Here is a 15,676-nt window from a genome sequence, read left to right on the forward strand (position 1 = left end):
AAGCTATCTCTTGGTATCAAGGTCCTTTCCTCTGCTTCTGGTGTCGTTTCTGATTTGCCGCCTGATTTGTTGAGCTCATGCTTGCTAGAGCTGTTTTTGACAATCTGAGTGAAATTCCTTCTTTGCTGTAAGCCCTGCTACATATAGGCGGTTCCATAGTCCAGCAGCATCCACACCGTTTTTGTTTGTTTGTTTTCGTTTTGTTGTTGTTGTTTTTTTTTTTTTTTTTTAGAAATGCAGACTCTCGAGTCTCCCTCCAGACTGGCTGAGTGAGAATCTACATTTTAAGATTCCCAGGTTATTTGTGTGAACTTGCGAAGCCCCATTTAGCTGCTTACCTTTGTGTTAATTTCTCTATTTAGAGATCTTCTCTAGCTTACAAATTGTGCTTGCTGTGTTCTGGGTCATATAGCATGTCAAAATATTTTGCCTTTAGAGATGTAGGACATAATTACAGTGTCTAGAAATGTTTTAATGTTTGTTAATAGGTTTAATTGGGGAAATTTTTCTTTTCTCTCTGCTAGGACATTCCTGGAGATCTTAGAAGCACTTCTACCATGGAATCCATCTCTATGATGGGAAGCCCCAAGAGCCTGGAGACTTTTTTGCCTAACGGCATAAATGGTATCAAAGATGCAAGGAAAGTCACTGTGGGCGTGATAGGAAGTGGGGATTTTGCCAAGTCTCTGAGCATTCGGCTTATTAGATGTGGCTATCATGTGGTCATAGGAAGCAGAAATCCCAAGTTTGCATCTGAATTTTTTCCTCATGTGGTAGATGTCACCCACCATGAAGATGCTTTAACAAAAACAAATATAATATTCGTGGCTATCCATAGAGAACATTACACCTCCCTGTGGGACCTGAGACATCTGCTTGTGGGCAAAATCCTGATTGATGTGAGCAACAACATGAAGGTAAACCAGTACCCAGAATCCAACGCAGAGTATCTGGCTTCGCTATTCCCGGATTCCTTGATTGTCAAAGGATTTAACGTTATCTCAGCTTGGGCACTTCAGTTAGGCCCCAAGGATGCCAGCCGCCAGGTATGCATGGCCTTAAATTTTATTATATGTCTGGTAATTTGTAGTCAAGTAAACCAGGTTCGAATGCACTTAAATGATTATTTGAAAACTATGTAAGGTCACGTGACGACTACATTCCAACCTTGTAAAAGCATGTTTCTCTTAAAAAAAAAAAAAAAATGATGTGGAAACTTGATAAAATGACGGATTTGTCTGTAATAACCAGTTAATTAAAGAAAGGGTGATGTTAGCTGATGTCTCACATGACCCGTTACATTAATCCTCCAGAATTTTTAAAAGATGTAACATGTTTTTATTTTCCCCCTCTTTCTGCCCCCCCCCCCCCCTCTGCCTTTGTTATTTGGTAATACAGTATTCCCTCTCTGGATGAAATAGGACTTCGTAGAACTCATAAGAATCCTAAAGAATAACCTTTATGTTTTTCATAGATTAAGTTCTTACGGCATATGAAAAGTAAAGTCTGTTCTAAGCACGGAGTTCAGGCCATGGGGCAGGTAGGCAGAGGTAGCAGAAATCCTCTGAGGTTTCTCAGATTCACTCTCAGAGTACAAGGCTCGGGATCACACTAGGGGTCACTCTTCACGTAGTCCACTTTGTGAATGAAGTGGATGGCAGGTTCTGTTAATGCTTCTGGAATGAGAACATCTATAAGAAAACACAGAAGGAGGCCACTTTAGAGGCCCTTCAGAGGTGTGCGTAGGTATGAAATCTGAGGGCTGTGGTAAAGGGACCTTCTCATTTCTGCTCACAGAGACAGTTAATTATGGGGCTGGAGAGATGGCTGAGCTGTGAAGAGCAGATACTCTCCTTGCAGAGGGCAGGAATTTGGTCCTCAGCAGCCGCACTGGGTGGCTCACAACTGCTTGTAGCTCCAACTCCAGGCCTCTGAGGGCACCTGCCCTCATGTGCACAAGCTCACGTACAATAAGTCTTTTAAAAAGACAGCTAATTAGTCCATTTATTACAGAGTGCACTATCATTTTATTCTATGTGTCAGGGTCTTTGAGGACTTGCCATCACTGGGACACAAGTGCCTGGACTTGAGGGAAAAAGATTGACTTTGCTCACGGTTCCAGCGGGTACGGTCCATCATGATAGGGAAGATGATGGAGGAGACCGCTCATGTCATAGGGGCAGACAGCAGAGAAAGAGCGGACCTCCATCCTGCTGGCTTTCTCCTTTCTCTTTATTTATTCATCCAGGACCCCAGCCCACGGGACGGTTAGCCCACCTTCACTGTGAATCTCTTCCTTCCTGCACTGCAGATGCCCTCAGACACATCCCGAAGTGTGCCCAGCCTTCCCGTAGGTGGTTTCACATTCAAGCACATTGACAAGATTGGCGGACACAGGAACCACTCACTCCAAGTCTGCCCCTGTCTCTCCTTGCGCCCTTCTTGCTTTCAGTTTTTTGAGACAGTCTCACACTTGAGTCCACACTGGCCTCAACCTTGCGGCAGTCTCCCAACAACCGGGATTACAGTCATAAGCCACCTCACATAGCTCAAGTTTTACACCAGTGCATGCCTTCTCCACCTCTGTGTTAGAGACCAGACCAGGGCAAGCCAGGCAGGCGCCTGATCATGAGCCGCACTCCAGCGGTGAGAGACAGTTCTTCCTTTCTTTTTTAAGAAAACATGTCCCATAAAATTGGCAAATTTGAGCCAGGGCCTATGAGACAAAGTTGACATAATCCTTTGCTCATATTCATGATCATTTTAATTTTTAATGGAAAAAACCCTTCATGGAACAGTGATTAAATTCAAATTCAAAATGAGCTACAAGCTCCATCATGACAAGAGCCATATAATTGGTACTTCATCATGCTTGAATGATGAACATTCATCAGTTTTGAATGTTTCACTTATAGTTCTAGATTTATTATATGTTATCATTTATAGGCTTTTCTCCATATACAAAAAAGGGTTTATTGTAATATGTTATCATTTATAGGCATTTCTCCATATAAGAAAAAAGGGTCTATTATAATGTTATAATTTATACATTTTTCTCCAAATAAGAAAAAAGAATTTGCTCCACCATTTCACACCTGCAGTAAATTAATACCAATGCTTTCCTTATTTCTTTGCTACAAAAGGATTACTATTTTAGAAATCCATATTTGTTTAATAGCATAGAGTTTATGATTCATAAAGCTGGCTGCCATCAGCTGAGAGTCAAAACCTGAAAGCTGAGCTCTGTATTGTCCCGTTCCTGTAAACAAGTTTAGCATGCCAACACTGCAGTGTGGCCTCTTTCAGGGCCTGTGCACAAACGTCTTCAGGGATATATTTGGAAATTTGTTTTCCTCAAACATCACTAGAGACTTTGTACCAATATTTTTCTAGCCCTGAATGAGATGATCTTCCTATTCATAGTAGTAGCTCACCCCAGCAGTGAGCTGGAAGTTCAACAGATACTTGTTAAATTTTCGACTATATTATAGTATCAAAGGGTTTTAAAGCCTCCTCACCCTACCTATGCCATCATTGGAGTTCCTATAGAGATGATAGATTCAGTCTTAGAAAATGGCAGTTCCATTCTTTTTAAGTTAATAGCCTTACAGAATCATCGTTTTACTTGTGAAGAATATAATTATCAAAAAAAAATGAAGAAATTTTATATGCTCACCAGTGAAACAGTGTACCTGGAATTATTCAAGTGTTTTACAGATACATAATGAATTGGCCTCTAAACGTAAAGATAAAGTGTATAAGGAGTCTGGCATCATCGTGACACCGTTTGTACATTTTACTTGACAAGGCCACCACCTGGAGTCCGTGCCCATCTGCACTCTTGCTGGATAGCTCTGAAGGGCAGGGCTTTCCATCACTCTCGTAGGCAGAATCTCTACATTCCTAGAACCAAAAGTTGCCCATAGAAGCAAGGAGATCCGGCCTCACCCTTAGAAGGCTGGGCTGGGAGGAAATGGCCACAGAGGCCTCTGGGAGCGTGTGCCTTCGCCTGCAGCTGCTGCTGATCCGGGTGCCCTAGAAGAGCATACCTCTCTTCCAGCAGCCTCCTTCTCATGTGAACCTCTCCGAGCCTTCCAGGTTGCAGCTGGATTCTCTTCACGTGATTTTCTTCGTAGGGGGCAAAGACCCTTTTGTTTTTATTGCACTATTTTAAGTCTGTTTCAAGATACTAATAAATCTTACCATAGTGTGATACTTTCGATTGATTAATCCATGGTTAAGATACTGTTTTAAAACTGTTAATAATGCCTATGGTAGTATTTACTGTAAGTCTGTTTAAGAACTTGCAGTTAATAATCACTTTTTCTCCTCTTCATCCACTGGTGTCACTGGAAGTCATTAAACAATGAGCCACAGGTTCAGCACAGTTTGTGACTGACGGTTGGACTTTGATGAACCGGCATGGTAACAAGACTTCTGTTTTTCTGTACAGGTTTATATATGCAGCAACAATATCCAAGCTCGACAACAGGTTATTGAGCTTGCCCGTCAGTTGAATTTTATTCCTGTGGACGTGGGATCCTTATCGTCAGCCAAGGAGATTGAAAATTTACCCCTGCGACTGTTCACTCTCTGGCGGGGGCCAGTGGTAGGAGCCATCAGCTTGGCCACATTTTTCTTCCTTTATTCCTTTGTCAGAGATGTGATACATCCATATGCCAGAAACCAGCAGAGTGACTTTTACAAGATTCCTATTGAGATTGTGAACAAAACCTTGCCTATAGTGGCCATTACTCTGCTCTCCCTGGTGTACCTGGCGGGCCTCCTGGCGGCGGCGTATCAGCTTCATTATGGCACCAAGTACCGCAGATTTCCACCTTGGCTGGACACCTGGTTACAGTGCAGGAAACAGCTGGGCCTGTTGAGCTTTTTCTTTGCTGTGGTCCATGTTGCCTACAGCCTCTGCTTACCGATGAGGAGGTCAGAAAGATACTTGTTTCTCAACATGGCTTATCAACAGGTACTGAACACGCTTGTTATTCATCTGGCTCTCGTGGCATGTCATAGCAGGAACTATAAAATCTGAGTTAAAACAGTGTAAATTGATATATACTTCACAGCAGCATTTTTCCTGGGGTACATTGAGGGAGCAGAAGTACTGTTTCTGGTTTTTTGTTTTTTTTTTTTAAGACAGGGTCTCTATGTATCAGCATATGCTGCCCTTCGGCATAGCTGTGCAGATATTGGAGAGGAATATGTTTTGGGGGGTGAGGCTTGTTTTGTTTGAGACAGGGTCTCACTACGTAGCCCTCACTGGCCTGGAAGTTTCCACGTAAAGCAGGTTGGCCTCGAACTTGAAGAGACCTGCTGCCTCTGCCCTCTTGAGTGCTAGGATTAAAGGCATGTGCCACCACACCCAGTGGACAGGAATTTAGCCAGAGCTTTTTCAACATAGGAGCCCAAGAGCTCTTTTGGGTTGTTGGTAGGAGTGGCTTTATTTTTTTTTTTTAATTTAAGTCCGTTTGTTCACTGAAACTGGACAAAGTTAAGATGGTATTAAGACTGTGCTTTTTTCCGCCAGCAGATATACACTTAAGTCCAATTTTCAGCTAAAGAAGTCTAACTCTTAACTTACGCTCCAATTATATTGTTTGTAGATAAACATAATACTAGAAGTATTCAGTATGCAGATTACCATAAATTCACAGTTCAGTCAGACTGGATTAATATGCAGTAGCAATACAAGGGAAGGATTTTTAGAAAAATATTGCAAAAGAATGAAACAGGAGCTGGGAAGGTATATTAGTGAGTCTTTCAAATGGACAGATATTTCAGCTCCACAGAACCTTATCCTGAGGAAAGTTTGGTTTCCAGGAAAGAAAGGTTAAGAAGAAAGAGGAATTGACCCTCGGTGAGGATGAAGGTAGCTTAGAAGTCCAAGTTAAACTTGTAGAACATACCCCAAACATTCAGCCACAGTAATATGAACCTGCAAAAGCACCTCAGATCTGACTATAAATGCTCCATTTCTGTCACTTGAGAACTAGTCAGTTGGCGTTCCATGGTCTAGGACTCAGGGCCTCTGCAGTAGTGACTCACTGTGGACATGATGGTATAGGCTTGTCCCCTCTTTACAGGATAGAAAAGGAGGGTGTATTAGTCCTGTTTCGATTTAACATTCTCTCTTTTCTCTACATCGGGAATAATACTAAGAACAGGTTCTCCACGATGGCTCATTATACTGAATTAATACTCCTTAATTAATACATCTTAAACATGATCATAAATGGCCTGGCTCTTCTTAGGCCAAGATTAAACAGTGTGTAGAATCAGCTAATGTTCTCTGAAGTAAAGGAAATTCACATTTGGTTTTTTGTTTTGTTTTGTTTTGTTTTTGTTAGGTTCACGCAAATATTGAAAATGCTTGGAATGAGGAAGAGGTTTGGAGAATCGAAATGTACATCTCCTTTGGCATCATGAGCCTGGGCCTACTGTCCCTCCTGGCAGTCACTTCGATCCCTTCGGTGAGCAATGCTCTAAACTGGAGGGAATTCAGTTTTATTCAGGTATGTGGGGTTTTGTTTGGTAACACAGGGACAACATAGAATTTCATTGTTAAGTTCGATGTTAAATATGTTCCATCTGAAAAGAGTGTCTTTGAGGCCGTGGTCGCACATCCAGTTCAGACAGCACATGAGGCTGGAGGCCGGATTCCAGCCACTCTGGTTGGTAAAGGGAAGGCTAGTGCGTCGTTACATTAGAAGGTAATCATAGGAACGCCTGTGATGTTGTGGAATAAAAGGGGAGAAGTGGGCTTAGGTCAGATGTAATGTTGAAAGTCAATTCACTTTGACTTTTTAAAAAAGATTTACTTTTACAAGCGCTTTGCTCACGTGCTTATCTGTGCACCATGTACATGTCTGGTGCTCACAGAGGGCAGAAGAAGGTGTCAGATCCTCTGGAACTGAAGTTTTGGACCAGTTGTGCACCACCATGTGGGTGTTAAAAATCAAACCAGGTCCTCTGCAAGAGCAAGTGCTCTTAACCACTGAGCCATCTTTCCAGCCCCCAAAAGTCAGATGATGATGATGATGATGATGATGATGATGATTATTATTATTATTATTATTATTATTATTATTATTATTATTTGGTTTTTTGACACAGGGTTTCTCTGTGTAGCTTTGGAGCCTCTCCTGGAACTCACTCTGTAGCCCAAGCTGGCCTCGAACTCACAGAGATCCACCTGCCTCTGCCTCCTGAGTGCTGGGATTAAAGGCCTGCGCCACCACCGCCCAGCAAAAATCAGATTATTATTAGTCAGATGAACTCACAAGCACTGTCCAATGAGGTCACTATGCTAATGGGTTGTGACAACCAACTGCATTTGTGAATCTTGTTAATGTATTTTACTATGTCAGTCGTAAACCAATGCACAAGAGTACCAGTAAAGAAATCAAAGAACACTTGTGTTCTTTAAAAAGTTAAATGGTCACCTCCATTAATATCTGTATAACATATTTACACATTTTAAATATATATGAAATTTGGATTCTAGTTATATGGTCACAATCTATATTTTCTGATCCAAATGGTATACAGCACAATATATACAATATATATAGTAGAATCCTTTGATAGTGTACTGTCTTATTTTATTCCTTGCTTAGTGAATTTTTGTTTTTTTTTTTCCGGAGGAGCAGGGAGGTGTTATGACAGGGTTTCTCTGTGTAGCCTTGGCTGTCCTGGAACTCACTCTGTAGACCAGGCTAGCCTGAAACTCATAGAGATCTACCTGCCTCTGTCTCCCCAGTGCTGAGATTAAAGGTGTACATCCTCACGCCTGGCTGCTTGAGGACATTTTTAAATAATATTTTTATATATTTGAAAGTGCCATACATGTATACAATGTCACTTTATTATATACACTTCCTGCTACTTCCCTCTGACTCATTCCTTTTTTAAAGTCATGCAAAAATTTTATTGAAACTAAGGACAACCCTTGTCTAAATTCCTTTTCTTCCTTTGAAGAAAGGGGAATGGGAATACTTTCCCAACTACTAGTTTATCACACCTGAAAGGAAACAGAAGACTTTCTGATAGAAGGTTCTAGACAGACACCCATCATCATAACGTTAGACGACTAATTGCAAATATCTTGCCTTCTAGAGAGCCAACATTTTCCTTAGTGAACTTAGACATTACATCACTATACTAATGTGCTATTACTTTTATGTAATATAAACTACTTGACAAAGTAAGTAACCTTAAATGTAGGAAATTAGAGAACTGAAAACAGTAACCTTTTTTTTTTTGGTTTTTCAAGACAGGGTTTCTCTGTGTAGCTTTGCGCCTTTTCCTGGAACTCACTTGGTAGCCCAGGCTGGCCTCGAACTCACAGAGATCCGCCTGCCTCTGCCTCCCGAGTGCTGGGATTAAAGGCGTGCGCCACCACTGCCCGGCAACAGTAACCTTTTAACCTATAAAATGACTGACTAAAATATTTTTAGTCATCTCACTCATTGTGGTCACATTGTAACCACGTTTGAATTGTTTCTTATATTACATATTAATACTCTAAGTTTTCTTATTAAGTAGTGTCTATGTATGTAATATATATATATATATATATATATATATATATATATATATGTATATATGTATGCTCAAAAGATCACTCTTTGAGCTGGGTGGTGGTGGCTCATACCTTTAATCCCAGCACTTGGGAGGCAGAGACAGGCAGATCTTTGTGAGTTCGAGGCCAGCCTGGGCTACAGAGTGAGTTCTAGGAAAGGCACAAAGCTACACAAAGAAACCCTGTCTCGAAAAACCAAAAAAAAAAAAAATCACTCTTTGGTATTTAATGTTGTATATGTGTTTGTGCGCATATATATATATATATATATATATATATATATATATATATATATATATTGTTACATGGTTTTTATACACAACATGCAGCAATTTGGATAACTCTCACCACTATTTTGCTTATTTGTTGAGACAGAGTTTCACTATATAGCCTGGGCTGGCCTCAGACTCACAGTGTAGATCAGGCTGGCTTTGAATTTGCAGTCCTCGTCCCTTGTCCTCCCTAGTACTGGGATCACAGCCGTGTGCCATGACAGTTGTACAACCTTTATAAAGCATATGGACACCGTGCATATCTAGACCATTAGAGAAGAGCGTAGAATCAGTCCTAAGGACATAAACAAAATATAAAAGTGGTATTAATTATAGTTGAATAAATTTGTGATCAGAATGATCAACACAAAGGAGTGATTATACATACCCACTTAATAAAACATTGCACAACATTAATGATATGCTTTCATTTTTAATGGCATGGAAATGCTTGTGTTCTACTAAATTAACTAATGAGACTATTCAGCTTATGCATTATGGCCTGATATGTGCAAGATTGGAGCGCTGCAAATAAGTGTATATGAAATTTAGGAAACTGTCTTAAATTGCTTAATTCAGATGACAGTAGGTCAGTGACTTAAGATCAAAACATGAGCAGTGTATCTGCATAGGCTGTTATGTGCATGAGTGATGTGATTTCCCTTTTTCCCTCTCTCTCAAGTCCACGCTCGGCTACGTGGCTCTGCTCATCAGCACTTTCCACGTGTTAATTTACGGATGGAAACGCGCTTTCGCAGAAGAGTACTACCGCTTTTACACACCACCAAACTTCGTCCTTGCACTTGTCCTGCCCTCGATTGTCATTCTGGGTAAGACGATCTTACTCCTCCCATGCATAAGCCGAAAGCTCAAAAGAATTAAAAAGGGCTGGGAAAAGAGCCAGTTTCTAGAGGAAGGCCTGGGAGGAACAGTCCCGCATCTGTCCCCAGAGAGGGTCACGGTGATGTGACGAGAAGAGATGCTCACTGGTGCCATATACACTTCTCTCATGCCATCGCTTCACGACTCCCTCCACGCTCCCAGTAAGTGGACTGTCAATTTGCTGTAGTGTGAAACCTGGCAGTGACATCTCAGCTGAAATAGTGATAGGGTTTTCTTCAAGTTCATTTTTATAAATGTCATATTTTGCCAACATGAGATTTTGTAGCCCACGTGTATTGTTACAATCTAGGAATATTTTCTTTTGTGCAACTGTAACAGTATTGCTATTTTAACTATATTACATAATCAGGCAGAAATATTTGTAGTTGATAATATAGAATGTTTGGAACACTTGGCAAACTGGCAGGATTTGAAGCTTTTAATGTTACTCAGTGGATATACTTTTTCTTTGAGGCTAAAGATTTTAATTATTACCCAGTTTAAGAAACAGAAGTGCATAATTATATATTATTGAGGAGGGCCATAATGTATTAGCATCTAGGGTGCACAGGAGCAATCTTAAACCTTCATAAAATGGACTGGAAAAATAGCATTAATTATACAAAGCAGTGTGAGTGTATGAGCACACACAAATTACAGACGAACCTAAAATCGTATTTAAAATGCACTGGAGATATGAAATGAATACTGCTAACGCACAACTCCTGAGAGCTTTATTTTCTTATGTTACAGAGCAGTTTCATTTTCACGTTCATGTCAGTCAGGGAAAGGACTCCATGACTAGGCCGCTCCCAGGATTGTGGAACTGTCCGTCATTGCTGTGAAAGTATCAGGTCTGCCCATGGTCCCCGTCAGGTCCTATTGGTTATTTTGGCCAGCCACTGCTCTTCCTGAGTGGGACTTTACTGATGTCCACTGAGGGACTGTGGCATGGCTCTCAACACTTGTCCCCTTTAATATTTACAACAGACCCATAAAATAGTTGTCTTCATTTTACATATGGGGAAACTGGAGGATAGAAAAGCTAAATTTGCTTAAGGTCACACGGTGAATAGGTAGCAGGGTGAGCAGTCATGGCCAGGTAGTCATCCTTCAGAAGCCGTCGTTTTATGAAACATCAGGATATACCACCCCTGCCCCATCTCCAGGCACTACATTCATGATGTCAGTCTGGATGTTTTCTCTCTTGTATAGCCATTGGCAGTCTTTAGAGTATGTTTTGTGCATCAAAGGATGTATAGAAGTATCTTTTTTTTTTTTTTTTTTTTTTTGGTTTTTTGAGACAGGGTTTCTCTGTGTAGCTTTGCGCCTTTCCTGGGACTCACTTGGTAGCCCAGGCTGGCCTCGAACTCACAGAGATCCGCCTGGCTCTGCCTCCCGAGTGCTGGGATTAAAGGCGTGTGCCACCACCGCCCGGCTTAGAAGTATCTTAATCATAATTTTATTGTTCCAGAACCCACAATAGCACAGTGCCTCCCTGTGCAGGGAAGGACTGAGCAGGGAGAGGGTCAGAGAAGTGTGGACGAACTGTTGAGATCCTGCAGCTCTGCAGAAATTCCTATCAGGTGGCCATGTCCTTTGCTCTTCCTGGGAAACCCTCCTGCCTTCACTACCATTCATTAGGAAGCAATTTATAAGCACCAAGGATAATAGGACAAGTGGCTAATTATAAATCTACTCCAGAGACATATAATCATATAGATTACTCATACAGTTTCTCAGTGCTGGTATTCCACGTGTAAATTGCATTTTTGTGCAAACTTTGGGATATACTACGTTTTCTCCATTTGTTCCTTATTTATCATAGTACAAAGTTACAGATAAGATGTAATTATATGTGTTCTTCAGAAAACTGTATCATTTTTAAAGTTACCTACTGACTCGAATCCAACCATCAAAAATAAAATGACTCTTATTTTTGTGGAACCTGTCTTTCCCACCAGTGTCTTTTTCTGTTCTTGCATTGTTAGTCTGGAAAACTACCCACTATTCTTCAATGATTTCTTGGTGAACTGTAATATTGAACACCCTATTTTCATTATATTGATCATAATCATGAATTCTTAGTAGGAATTCATTATAGTGATGGCTTTTAACAGTAATTACCTACAAGCTGGGTGTGGTGGCGCACACCCTTAATGCCAGCACTCAGGAGGGAGACACAGGCGTATCTCTATGAGTTAGAGGCCAGCCTGGTCTACAGAGTGAGTTCTAGGACATCCAGAGCTACACTGAGACTGTGTCTAAGTAAATACATACATACACATATACCAATACTGTCATGAACTAGTGAAAATAGCAATGTGTTTTAATACTTGCTTACTTCTTAAATTTCATTCTAAGACAATTTAATGTGAAAATACAATGAAGTATTTCTAAAAGTTAGATGATTAAAGTACATTGTTATATATGTTAGGTAGCCTATAATATAAAGTTACTGCTATTATACATACATGGGATCCTTGGAAATATAAAATTATTTTAAAAATACAATTATATTTCAAATGACACTTTTTCTTTGGAATGCTACAAAAATGGAATAATTTTAGTTTTAGAGTAAATGTAATATAGTCATTACAATTCTAAATGTTGAAAGGCCCCTCTCACAATGCATATCTATTTACTGACTTTCAGTTGCTTAATTTACTACTTCTGTAATTTTTCTTTTTAATAATTTTCTCTTTATCTTTAAAGGCATTTTTCTGGCTTTAGAAGTAGACTGAATTTTGTTGCTGCCAAATGTGAGAAGGTGGTAGGAGGAGCTTGCCCTTCAAAGAGCAGGACTAAGGAGATGTCTCAGTGGGCACAGGCACCTCTAGACCAGCCTGATGAACTGAGGCGGTCCCTGGGATGATGTGTTCTCTCCTCCCTCTCTGTCTCTGTCTCTTTATTTCTCTCTCTCTCTCTCTCTCTCTCTCTCTCTCTCTCTCTCTCACACACACACACACACACACACACACACACACACACACAAAGTAAATGAAATATAATTACAATTTTTTTAGGGGTGAGGGAGGGTAGGGAAGGTTTTTAAAGAGGAGTGAAAATTTGTTTATTAATTTATGTTTTGAGAAGGATGAGTGAGAAAATGATAGGAATGTAGAAAACATAATCTGTCTTAATCCTTTGTAAAGACAGACACATAATTTTTCCCGTGAGGAAAAAAACCCATATAACATGTATCATGCTACTTAGCTTTTGTGCAGATTTCATGTCTCCTTTATTAGGAATATTTAAAACCACATTTAAATATAAATATATTCATATTAACATCTTTTTAAAGAAGATATGCTAAAATTTAGCTCAGATAACCTACATGAGATTTTTATTTAAATTTTAAAACATTATAAAGTATGAATAAATTATGATTACTTATCAGAGCTAATTATTTTGTATAATACAGAGAGTAGCTGATGACTTCATGCACTACCTGATTATTTTCTTAAACATTAGCATAATTTCAAATTGACTGAAAAATTTTACTTTCAAAGTTAATTTGATAATGATAAAAATATGTTCCTACTTACAGTCAGATTATGAAAATTATTTTTTAAAGGGGATTCAAGAATATATTTAACCTGATCCACATAGTCATGTCCCAGACAGCCAGGGCTATGTAAAGAGACCCTGTCTCAAAACATATATTTTTTCCAGCTTTTTCTATTATTCATTTCTTACGTAATATGACGAAAGTCTTAATTTAAATTTTTATGCCATTAAGCTATTTAGTAATATATTCTATAGTGTTCCCTCTCAAAATGAGGTTTATTTATAAAATTTAAGTATTTCACATGGCATTTAAAATATAAGTACTATAAATGTAATTCGGAACTATACTGTAAACTAATTATACCTGTATCAGTCTATAAAATCCTGCTTTGAAATGTGCAAGCAGAATAAAATAGAAATTGTTTTGTAAATTGATGACAAAGCAATGTCACACGTAGTATAACGTACCTCAGTCCAGTGTTACACGGCTCTGTGTGATGTCAGGAAAATGAGTTGCTCGACCTGCACTGTGAAGAACTCAGTAGGCAAATTCTGGCATATGTTCAGTCTTTGTAATTACCTAAAATAAAGTGTAGCGATTTTAGGAGAAATTGTCTGTTCTTCTGAACGTCACAGGAGTGAACAGGTTCTTCAAACTTTTGAGTGTGACAAAATGATAAAGTGCTTAATTTTTAGGGGTTCTAGCCATATGATACTAAAACAGTGCTTCTCTTTAGCCTAACATGCATACTAGAGATTGTTGGGTTGTTTTTTTAAGTTTACAAATCACTAAATTTCCACTGTGCACAGATCCGCAATGAAGACAGACCAGCAGACTTCCCAGTAGTTAGGGACACTCCTGGTAGCTAGATGAGCCGAGGTAACTCATAAAAGCAGGTGCTTTATGGAATTATTCCCGCAGAGATTTCCTTCCAAGGTTTTCCACAGTTGTGCAGGTGTTCATCCTTCAGTCTGCTCTCCTCACTCCTGAGCTGCTGCTGAGGACCGCTGTTCACACCTCTTGGAGCGAGGTGTCCTTGTGACTGGTCTCCTGACTGACTGAGAGGTGTCCCTGTGATGAGTGCTGGCCTCTGAGGACTACTCTAAGGAAAGTGGCATGTGTTCTTTATGGGCCCTTCTGTCTGGCTAATGAGGTTGTGGATAAACATCTGTCCCCAGAGGGTCAAGGCAACACTCAGAGGCAGAATCGAGGCTACTAGAAAACAGACAAGTCCCTGCTTCTTCCTGTGTTTAAACAATTACAACTGAATTTCTGTGTTCTGTGAAGTCTAAATTGTATCCTTTCCAGTTCTTTGTGACAATATTCATTTAGCATTCTTGAATAGGTTAGACTGTAATAATTCTTACTTTTAAAAGATTTTAAAGGATAATACACAATTTACATTAAAATTAATATTCTATTATTAATTATACTTGTTTTTTGCCTTTATCATTAGCTATTTTGTATTGGTGTGTATGATTTTCTTTGTACAAAATGTCCTTGTGTGTATTCATTTTTACTAAAGGCTTTGTCCTGTAAAATATTGTTAACAAATTGTACACCATGATTTTATGTCATTCTCCTAGATCTGCCTTATAGACATTTCAATAAAAAGTATTATTTAATGTTTTAATTTTGCTTTTTTAATCTTACTAATTTGAATATTTGATGGAATTTTTCTAATTTTTGGGTCTTTTTTTTAACTTTTTACTTATTCTTTGTGTCTTTCACATCATGTCTCCCAAGCCTACCCATCTCCCTCCCTTGCCAAAATAAAACCAATGAAATTTAAGAGAAAAAAAGGAAGAAGGGGAAAACCCCGTCATGGAAGCTGCAGTGTGACACAGTGAGTCACACAATAAACCCCTTTATCCATACATTTTTACATGCAGTCGTTTATCACAAAGAATCATTGGTTGGTTCGAGGCCCCGACTCAACTGCACCAGCAGCGCTGGGCCCTCACCGGGGCACTTCCTGGACATCCTGTTGCTGCTCTGTGTTGGCTCGCCCCCGCCCCGCTGCCCCGTGTTCCAGCAGATCACAGATGGGGTGGGCCAACATATAACCCAGGTTCTAAGCCCGGGTAGTTGCAGCTGGTCAGCCCGACAGCTCTCCTCTGTCTTCGCCACCAGGGTGAGCTCTCCATCACTGCCCTGACTAGTTTACCCCTTGTAGTGATGAGCAAGGGGCAGGTCCAGTTCTCCAGCTTTCAGGTTTGATGTCCACAGGGTCGGTTCTCCCACACCTACCCCTTCAGGGCCAGCTCTGCTGTGTTGTCCGGGTGAGGGGCAGGGGTCACTCTCCCGAGTGCTGCAGCTGATGAGGGGCAGGGACAGCTCTCCCACCTATTTCAGCGTTGATGGGTTGCAGATGCGGGATCTCTCCACCCATGCGCGCTGCCATGTGGCAGATGA

General features: G+C 40.1%; 1 protein-coding gene across 6 annotated transcripts in view; it reads left to right on the plus strand.

Annotated features, from left to right (window-relative positions):
* The window catches only part of Steap2 (STEAP2 metalloreductase), a 30,925-nt gene extending 16,031 nt beyond the window's left edge, over positions 1–14,894 (plus strand). For 5 of the 6 annotated variants that reach the window (XM_052721991.1, XM_052721989.1, XM_052721992.1 and 2 more), the window contains 4 exons: positions 525–1,046; positions 4,454–4,981; positions 6,363–6,527; positions 9,551–14,894. In XM_052721991.1, the coding sequence (XP_052577951.1) occupies positions 558–1,046; positions 4,454–4,981; positions 6,363–6,527; positions 9,551–9,838 (1,470 nt within the window). In that variant the 5' untranslated portion in view covers positions 525–557 and the 3' untranslated portion in view covers positions 9,839–14,894. Of the gene's footprint in view, positions 1–524; positions 1,047–4,453; positions 4,982–6,362; positions 6,742–9,550 lie in introns of those variants that run through there. The other variant, XM_052721994.1, reaches the window with a different exon arrangement.
* Positions 14,895–15,676: the final 782 nt, after the last annotated feature.

This window comes from Peromyscus californicus, unplaced genomic scaffold, assembly GCF_007827085.1.
Source record: "Peromyscus californicus insignis strain IS unplaced genomic scaffold, ASM782708v3 Scaffold_6__1_contigs__length_162567912, whole genome shotgun sequence".
Lineage (NCBI taxonomy): Eukaryota > Metazoa > Chordata > Mammalia > Rodentia > Cricetidae > Peromyscus > Peromyscus californicus.